The sequence below is a fragment of the Camelus ferus genome, chromosome 11 (assembly GCF_009834535.1).
Source record: "Camelus ferus isolate YT-003-E chromosome 11, BCGSAC_Cfer_1.0, whole genome shotgun sequence".
In the NCBI taxonomy this organism is placed as follows: domain Eukaryota; kingdom Metazoa; phylum Chordata; class Mammalia; order Artiodactyla; family Camelidae; genus Camelus; species Camelus ferus.
Window position 1 is genome coordinate 74045703 of NC_045706.1, and position 10075 is coordinate 74055777.

Sequence of the window (10075 nt, forward strand, 5' to 3'; positions counted from 1 at the left end):
CTTGTCAGTGCAGAGCTGAGATTTGGACTCGGCAGCCTGGCTCTGGGGCTTGGGGTCTGTCCTGTCCTCTCCTCCTCCCGGTCTTAGTGCAGGGGGACTTGGATCCAGGCTCACCCCCACCTTGGCTGTGCCCACCAGAGCGTCCCCCTCATTCAGGACCGCATGCCTCTGGTGGTGACATTCAGAGATGGAGCCAGGCGGGCTGGGAGAGGGCAGCGCCTGCCTGTTCTCTTGTTTCGCTGCTGGGCCTCCCTGCCTAGAGTGTCTGTGTTCTCCCCCCAGCCCCAGAGCTACAGAGGGGCAGGCGTGGTGCCCGGAGCAGAGGGGCCAGCGTGCCCCCGCCCAGCCTGGTCCCTGATCTCCCCTCGTTGAGACGCTGGTGACACGTGCAGGTCGGGAGCGGGTGCCCTGGACTCTGGCCAGCCGTGGGACCACCCCTACCTCTATTACCTTTACCGTTTTTTTTCCTTTTTCAATTTTTTATTTGGTGTTAACCGCACAAGAAAATAACAAATCAGTTATTCTGATGCACGTAAAGTCAGAGCAGTACAACCGTGGGGCAAAACATCCAGCCCAGGAGTGGAAACCCGACACTTCCGGCCCCCAGGTGCGCGATGCGCTTCCTACCACAGTGCGCTTCAGCGCTTTCTGCCAACTTTTTGAAAAGTGCTTTTTTCTTTGTGATCCTCCATTCACAAAGCTAAAAACCACACCTTTCAACGCTGTCGCTGGAAGCCTCTGGACTTAGCCACCTAGAGGTGAAAACAAATAAATACAAAACGCGTTCATCCCTTGGCCCATTTGTAATCCGTTCCCAACCTCCATGGAAGGTACAGGCCCCACGGGGTGTCAGGATGTCTGCCTTTCCCACCTGGAGCTCTTCCTTGACACGGAGCTCGTCGGCTCCTGAGCTTCGGTTTTCTCACTTGCAAAGTGGTTGAGTGATTTCACAGCTCCTCTTTTTTGACATTCAGTGGCACAAGGCACCCCCACCCCACCCCCCTCCTTGCCAGGCTCCCAGGTGTCTGTAACATCTTTGGTCTGAAGACCGGGAGCAGCTCTGTCTGCAGGATGTTGTATCTTCAGTGGTAACCAGTGGGTTAACATCTGTGCCTCCAGCAGGGCATCCTGTGATTTGCCTGGGCTCTTGCCAAATCCCCAAAGTCAGTATGGCAGGGAAGTTTTTTCATTTATAAATTTTGACAAACTTTAGACTTGATGTTGCCTTAGCTTTTTTCTTTGTATTTATTTATATTGTCCTGTATAAGTGCCAGCCAAGGCTTTTTAAAAACAATTGTGGTGGGGGAGGGGGAATTAGGAGTTTGGGATTAACATATACACACTACTGTATATAAAACAGAGAAGCAACAAGGTTCTACTGCACAGCACAGGGAACTGTATTCAATATCTTGTAATAACCTGCAATGAAAAAGGATATGAAAAAGAATATATATATATGTATATGTATATTTGTAACTGAATCACTTTGCTGTACACCTGAAACTAACACAATATCATAAAATCAACTACACTTCAGTTAAAAAAAAAAAAACAGAATTGTGGTTTTAACGGGAAGGGTTAAATTTTAGATTGTCACATTACTAGTTAGATCACCCCCTTGGCAAACAAACTCATAAACTATGACGGGCAAAATAAAATAGTCTCTTGGGTTTAGTGAGTGACTTCCAAATGCAAAACTCAAAAATCAGTTCAGAGTTTCGGTTCTGTTAGCTATCTGTTTCTCGCTAAGGGGTCCTTTAACTGACTTTGGCCAATTGATAGCTTCATGAATTTGGGCACGAACCCCGCATTTCCACATGGCTCCCACCCCCGGGTCTGGTGGGGGTCCAAGACGCCCAGCCTGGCCGGCGCTGGGTTTGGAGGAAGCATCGCTGCCTGGAGCCACTGTCCCCAGCACCAGTCCCGCGGCTTGTCCCCAAGCCAGGTGCCGGGCACTGGGCTCTAAGCTGAGAGGGTCCTTGGAACTGGGCAGTGGCACTTAGAGATCTAACGGAATAAACCATCTGGCTTTCTTGTTCTTACAGACTTGGCCTGAGGCAAATGGCTCCTATTTGAAGGCGCTCCCAGGTCACGTCCCAGGTTTGGGAGCCTCAGTAGGAGGGTCATTTGAGATTTTAGGAAGGGGCGTGGAGCAGGGTGAGGTCTGCAGTGGGGCGGCGGGCCTCGGGGTGGAGGGTACTCCCGCACGCTCGGCGGAGCCGCGCTGCCTCTGAGACGGGGGGGGCCCGCCAGGTCCCAGCCCAGGCCGTGTTCGGGAGGAGGCCGGTCCCCTGCTCACGCCCTCGCTTTTCCAGGGCTCCTCCGTGTGTCAAGTGACTGCCGTCGGCGTCACCGTCATCCTGCTTTACGCCTCCCGCGCCTGCTACAACCTGTTCACCCTGTCGTTCTCCCAGAGCAGGAACGTGCGCTCCTTCGACTACGACTGGTACAATGTGTCCGACCAGGTCAGTGGCTGCCCCCCGCCCCGTGAGGCGCCTGCATCCTTGCCTGTAAAACGGGGTCGCAGTGCTGCCTTGTCCCAGCCCACGCGTCTCTTAGAAAACTGGGACACACACCCTCACACACACAGACACGCACACTCACATCTCTTTTTCTTTACTGGGGCCTGTGTCCAGCAGTATTTACTTTTTTTTTAAGTGCTTTCATATAAATGTAAGATGATCTTGTTAAAGGGTGAAATCTGCAGAGGTAAAACAAATTGTATTGAGGTTTCAGAAAATATATAAAATTATGAGGTTTTTTTTTTTTTTTTAATGGAACGTATAAACTGACAGGATTGGAGAAAATCTAGACAAAAGTGACCGAGGATATTAAGGTGTTAGAAAGAACCCATTTCACATCTCCATCTGAAACTTTCTTTTTTTAGTAGCTTCAGGAAATTCATAAATTACAAAGCAGATGAACAAAGGTAGTGAAACATTATCTGGCATCCATGCTCAGAAAAGCTCAAAATGAAAAAGAGCGAGGCTTAGTTAGTCTCCTCTCACTGGAGAAGTATCAGTTCTGTGTCTCCAGCGGCCCCGGACCAAGTGCTGGAGACACAAAAACGACCAGACCCACCCCTGCCTATAGGAGTCGATGTTCACAGAGGACATGAGACACACAAACAGCCATCACAGCAAAGAAACAGAGCTTCTGTAGTTGGGGTCCATTGGATTGAATCACAAACACTCCTGAGCTTTTCCTGGAAAGACAGTGGACACCCAACTATAGAGGAATGCACGTAAATCTTGCCCTGAATGAAGACTCTGGAAGAAAGAATAAAATGACCATGATAAGTTAAAACTGTGAAGACAAGATGAAATCCTGAAGAGGCACACCCGTGCAAGATGTTACAGCTAGAAATTATTATAACAGCATCAGTAACAAGCATCACCCCCCCCCCCCCTCAAACCACCAGCTCATGAGCAGGATGGGAGACAGTGGGCTGCGGCACTGCTGCCGGCGTCCCCCGTGACCAGAACTTAAGTATATAAAAATCTAAACTTTCGTCAGTGATAGATTAGAGGCTTAGTCCTAATACACACAGGATTTTATTGTAGTGAAATAGACAAGATTGACTGTTTCAATCATTCACAAGCTTGCATTTCAGTGACATGTCCGTCACCCTCGTCCGTCTCCAGAAATCCCTCATCACCCCAGACAGAACCTGCCCCCACTAAACAACAGAGATTTGGTTTATAACAAGACAATTATCTCAGTGTTTCTTTTAATTAAGAGCTTATGATTATACCAAGTTTAAAATATGACCACAGTTTTTAAAATTCTGTTGTTTTTAGTGGCGATTGATTTATTGATCTCTAGACCTCTGTGTCGTAAGCAGAACAGATGGCCCAGGTCTCAGCTTGCTTGTGTGGATCAGAACGTCACACAGCACCTGCTGCTGAGACGGAGAGGTGGAATTTGAGGTGCAGAGTTTGGGAGCAATGTTTGTGAGGAGGAGCGTGACCGGCATGGGTGACTGGACTTTAACCATGAGGTGACAGGGAGGGCGGAAGGATTCCGCCCGGGGCGCTGGCCCTTCCTGGCTTGACAGTGGTGTCGCCGTCCTTTGAACCGGCCGGGCCACACGGGGAGAGCTGTGCCGCCGGCCACGCGCCTCCGCTGTTCTCCACCGCTTGGCTGTCGCACTTGTCCAGGAGGCAGACACCCTGGACTCAGACAGCATTTTTCTAGACAGTCTCGTTTGCTGTAAGTTTTAAAGGGTAAAGGATAGGATGCGAAGAGAGGTCTAAAAACCGACACGCATCTCCTAAGGGAGAGGCCACAGGCATGACGTGTGTGCTGCCCTCGGGAACGGGGGCCAGGGCGGCAGAAGGAACGGCCTCATTGCCGTTACTGAAGAGAAGAAAATCGGCTTATTCCAGGCCGACTTTGGACGAAGGAGGGTTTTGTGGGGGAGGAATGAAACGTCAGAGGCTGGCAGTTTCTCTCCTTGAATGTTTTGAAGAAAACTGTCTGTCTTGTACGGTTGAAGTAACTCCCCACCTGAGGTCTGGACCATGAGTGTTTCCTGATTTCAACGTGCACATTTTAGGCGAAAAGAACGACACGATATTAGAGTTAGTCTCCGTCTGCGTGAGGAAGAGCTGGCTCAGACTTGCTTCCCTTGCCCTCCGCCTGGTGACTCTCCGTGTTCCCTTCCCGACAGGCGGACCTGCGGAACCAGCTGGGCGACGCCGGCTACGTGGTGTTCGGAGTGGTCCTGTTCGTGTGGGAGCTCTTACCTACCACCTTAGTGGTCTTCTTCTTCCGAGTTAGGAGTCCTGCAAAGGACCTGGTCAGTAAACCGCTTTATCTTTGCAGAAGCATCTCCTAATTCTCATCACGAAGCAGACAGAATTTTTCCCAAGATTTTCAGTGGAGAGCCTCTTCCGCCCTCTTCTGATATGAAAAGTTCCCTTGTCGATTTAACTGAGACTTTCTTTCCCCCCACCCCTTAATCATCTTCTAAGGGAAATTTGTTTTTCAGTTTAGTTTTATTTTACCAAAAAAAAACAAAAAAGGTCGGGGGAGAGAGGGGAGGGGAGCAGCCGAGCAGTGGAGCGCGTGCTCAGCGTGCGTGGGGTCCTGGGCTCCATCCCTAAACCTAAACCCTTCCAGTGCCTCGTTTTCCCTCCTTCCCTGCAGGCAGACAGCTCACATTTTCTGGGAACCTTGTGTGACCAGGGGACAAAGGATGAGTCTCTTAATAAAACCCTCTTACCCCATGTGCCCTCTCACCACTTCCTGGTGTCCCAGAGGCTCAGGAGCTCGACCCCCTACCCCCAGGGCGGTCCTGAGGAAGGCATACACCTGCGTCCCAAGGAGGGAAAGGCTGTTGCCCAAAGTGCTGTCTTGGTTTTGGTTTGTCTGTTTGTTTGGTTTTTTGTTTGTTTGTTTTCCTTTCTCTGCAAGCTATTTTTATAGAAGTCTAGTCAGTTTACAACGTTGTGTCAGTTTCCGGTGCGCAGCATGTTTCAGTCACACACAGACACACATGTATCCCTTTTCATATTCTTTTCCATTATAGGTTATTACAAGGTATTGCATATATTCCCCGTGCTGTACAGAAGAAATCTCTTGTTTATCTACTTTGTATCTAGGATCTGCTACTCTCTCAGCACTGTCTTGTTAAATGAATACAGAACAACGTGGATACTCTCACGGTCCAGGGGAGCTTGTCAGCCTCGACACGCTCTGCGTGTGCGTTGAGCTACTTGGCTGCTGTGTTTGAATATATCTGTTACTTAAGGTATTATCTTAGAGCAGTGGTTCCCAGGCTTTTTGGTCTCTAGATGTTTCACACTGATGAATTAGTTATTTTGTTTGCTTTTTTTTATTGAGGTATAATTGAAGGCATATATTAGTCTTCGGTGTGCAGTGTAATGATCTGATATTTATGTCTGTTGCAAAATGGTCACCACCTAGAGTTTCCAAATTTTTTTGTGACGGGAACTTGCAAGATCCACTCTTTTCACGACTTTCAGATATGCAGTACAGTGTTAACTGTAGTCGCCGTGCTGTGCGCTAGTCCCCAGGACTTAGTTTCTCACTGGAAGTCTGTGTCTTTTGACCCCTATCACCCACCTCCCACCTCTGGCAACCGCCAGTCTGTTCTCTGTATCTGTGAGCTTAGGGTTTGTTTGTTTTTAGAGTCCACATGTAAGTGAGATCATGTGGTATTTATCTTTTTTTGTATATATATATTTTTTCTTGAAGTACAGTCAGTTTACAATGCTGTGTCATTGGTGTACAGTATAAAAAAGTTTCATCTTTTTTTAGTTGACTTATTTCACTTAGCATAATGCTTTCCAGGTCCAGCCGTATTTTTGCAAATGGCACGATTTCATTCTTTTTTGTGGCTGAGTATTTGTGTGTGTGTGTGTGTTTCGCATTTTCTTTATCCATTCCTGCCTCGCAGGACATTTAGGTTATTTCCACTTCTTGGCTGTTGTAAGGAATGCTGCAGTGAACATGGGGGTGTGTGCATCTTTTTGAATTATTATTTTCGTTTTCTTCAGATACATATTCAGAAGCGGAATGGCTGGATCATGTGGTGGTTCTATTTTTAGTTTTTTGAGGAGCTGCCACAGTGGCTGCACCATTTACGTCCCCACCAACAGTGCACAAGGGCTCCCTTTTCTCCACGTCCTCACCAAATTTGTTGTCTCTTGCCTTTTTGATAATAGCCGTTCTGACAGGTGTGCAATGGTGGTTTTGATTTTTATTTCCTGATCATTAATGATGTTGGGCACTTTTTCATGTTCCAGTTGGCCTTTTATATGTCTTCTTTGGAAAAATGTCTCTTTTGGAAAAATGTTCAGATCCTCTGCCCATTTTAAAATCAGATTGTGGTGGTGTTTGTTGTTTTTGCTGTTGAGTTGTATGAGTTCTTTATGTGTTTTATATATCAACCCCTTACCACACATAGACTTCGCAGGCATTTTCTCCCATTTGGTGGGCTGCCTTTTGACTGCGTTGATGGTTTCCTTTGCTCTGCAGCAGCTTTTCATTTTGATGTAGCCCCACTTGTTTATTTGTGCTTTTGTTTCCTTTGCTTTTGGAGTCAGATCCAAAAAATCACCAAGACTGATGTCAAGCTTACTGCCTGTGTTTCCTTCTGGGAGTTTATGGCTTCAGGTCTTACATTTGAGTCTGTCATTCATCTTGAGTTAATTTTTGTGTACGGTGTAAGATAGTGGTCCATTTTCCCCGACACCATTTATTGAAGAGACTGTCCTTTCCCCACTGAAGGTTCTTGGCACTTTGTTGTAAATGAGCTGGCCGTGTCTTCGTAGGTTTCTGTCTGAGCGCTCCATGCTACTGATCTGTGCGTCTGTTTCTATGCCAGTACCATTTTGCTTTGATTGCTGTAACTTTGGAGTATAGTTTGAAGTCAGGGGGCACGATGCCTCCGCTTTCTTCTTTTTGCTCAGGATTGCTTTGGCTGTTTGGGGTTACACTGATGGATTATCAAGGACCCCAGAATGCTTTTGTTTGGGGGTATGTGTGCGTGAGAAAATTTTTTACTCACTCAGTTTATTAATTCATTATTAATAAACCCATGTTACTACATATTTCTTTTTTATAGAAAAAAGAACTATATTTTCCAAAACAAATGATGGAGAATAATAGTATTGTTTTAAAATTTTGTGAATCTATTTTAGTATCTGGCTTAATAGAATACAGCTGGGTTCTCACAGCTGCTTCTGCATCCAGTCTGTGATGTGTTTTGCTTGAAGTACATGAAGAAAACCCAGCCTCACAGAGATACATAGTTGCAAAAATGAGTATTTTAATAACTTTCTAATGTAACGGTGAACATTCTTTAATATACATCCAAACTCAGTAAGTTGTGATTTCTTAAAGGCCAGCTGCAGTGTGGAATGTAACCCCTATCGGTGCACTTTTCAGAGGGTGTTATACAGGAGCACCTGCTGGTTTACCTTGTGCTCGGAGTGGACCTTTTTAGCGTGGTTTCGTAATGTCTTGCACTGATCATTTGGAAAATACTGGTTTATTGAGTTATGTGGACCTTCTAAGTTAAGTTTTCCTTATACAGTATCAAAAAAAATTCTCATGCATTAATATCACCACTGATCATCAGAAAAATCTTTTCAACTTTTGGGAAGCTGTCAAGCTCATGGTGGGGAACACACATCTTTCAAAGCTTTAATCTCAGCTTAAAATGAAGCACGTGTGAGGCCTGGTGTCTGAGAGAGTCCTGACCAGCTGACTGTCCTTCTAGACCAACCCGGGAATGGTCCCCAGCCACGGATTCAGTCCCAGGTCTTACTTCTTTGACAACCCTCGGAGGTATGACAGTGATGATGACCTTGCCTGGAACGTTGCCCCTCAGGGACTTCAGGGAAGGTAAGACCCCAGCTCCTGTCAGAGGGGCACGAGCTGGATGAGAGCCCTGGGACTGGAGGCAGGGTCAGGGGACAAGAGGAGGAGGGGGGAGGGCTGCCTGTGAGACTAACTGCAGCTGAGGACAGGCCTGCCCCAGGGTCAGGGCTTCACCCCCTCCCTCAAGGCCACGGGCAGGGTCGGCCAGCAGGCCAGCAGGAGTGGGTAGCCCTTGGACCCCGTCTCCCTTTCCCCAGCCCACGGCACTCCCACCACACCGCCCTGCCAGGGACCAGCACATCCCATCGTTCCCCTGGGGACCCTGGACTTCAAGGGCAGCAGGGGCGAGGGGAGCTGGCGGGGGAGGGGGGCTGGCCTGGGGTTCCCAGGACCCCCGGGCCTTGCCTCTGAAAGGGATGCTTCAGGCTGTGTTTCTCAGAAGTGAGACCTTGTCTCCCGCAGTCCTTTGTCAGGTCCCCCCGCCCCCGGGCAGGGTGAGAGAGAGGCTGTGCCCACTTTTCTGCTCTTCTACTAACAGTGACATCCTTGGGAAACCTTGAAAGAGACCTGAAGGGAGCCCGGGCTGTCAGGACAGGGAACTGAGGACGAGCCGGGAGCACACACTGCTTTCTCAGTGGATCTGGGAGCAGAGAGATCCTGGTCAGAGAGAATCCAGGGTGGGGCTGGGGAGGAGAGCAGGCAGGCCAGCCCCCCAGCCGGCGCTGTGAACAACGTGGAAGCCAGTAGTGTGCACGGAGGACAGGGTCCAAGGGGCCTGACCCTCCTCCCTGAAACCGTCCTTGTCGGGGGACAAGGCGGGCCGGTGTTGTGGGCGGTAGAAGGGTTTACCAAAGACACAAGATGAACATAGAGTTTACTGGGTTATGCTGCCATAGACCACAGCAGGCCACACGGACGAGGGGCGCCCGTGGGAGCCGCGAGGGCCGGCTGTTGGCATCTTTTACAAGGTCGCGTCACAGGGGCCTGACCGGCTCGGGCACGGGGCTCTGGGTGGCTGCAGGTGAGGTGAGAGGCTTAGGGCCCGGGAAGGGCGGTGGGGTCTGTGACTGACACGGGGGGGCTGAACGCAGCCCGCCTGAGCTGTTGTGAGGTTGGGCGTGACCCGGCTGTTGGGTTGTTAGGGCAGATGCGCCAGTGAAGAGTGTCCTTCATCAGCTGAGGGCTGGCAGGCGGGCATCGGGGAGCCCACGCGTGGGGGCCGCTGGCCCCTCAGTCCTGTTACCCAGTGACCTGACTGCTTCCCGACTTGCTGTATGTGTCCCCCCGCCCCCCTGGGACGGCCCTCACCCCTCACCTGCCAGGAGCGACACGGAGCTGAGGGCGCCCTGGCGACCCCTGTGGCAGAGGAGACCCCTTTTCCATGACGCAGGGGAAGCTGGGAAGAGTAACAGCGCTGAGCGCGGTGACTAGAGGCCAAGACGCTGCTCTGAGCGCTGCCCAGGGGCTGGCTCAGCCCCACCGAGGTAGTCCCTGCTCTAACAGGAGGTAAAACCGAGGCACAGAAGCCACACACGCAGTGAGCTCTGCTCCGCTAGGATTCGGATACCATTTGTCGCTGAATCATTCTGTCGTTACCAGCGGTTGGCTTATGGGTCCAGTGATGCTGTGCTTCTGGGCTCTCTTGGGTTCAGGTGGCTCCAGGGCAGACTTCTAGTCACCATGTGAAGCACTGTTTTGTGGGGAAGGGGCTTCCAGGAGCTGC

General features: G+C 49.7%; 1 protein-coding gene across 2 annotated transcripts in view; it reads left to right on the forward strand.

Annotated features, from left to right (window-relative positions):
• GPR137B (G protein-coupled receptor 137B) overlaps positions 1-10075 on the forward strand; it is a 39100-nt gene that overhangs the window by 22524 nt on the left and 6501 nt on the right. Inside the window, exons 4-6 of one of the 2 annotated variants that reach the window (XM_032491910.1) lie at positions 2316-2465; positions 4673-4801; positions 8252-8376. In XM_032491910.1, coding sequence (XP_032347801.1) covers positions 2316-2465; positions 4673-4801; positions 8252-8376 — 404 coding nt within the window. The remainder of the gene's footprint in view (positions 1-2315; positions 2466-4672; positions 4802-8251; positions 8377-10075) is intronic. The other variant, XM_032491911.1, reaches the window with a different exon arrangement.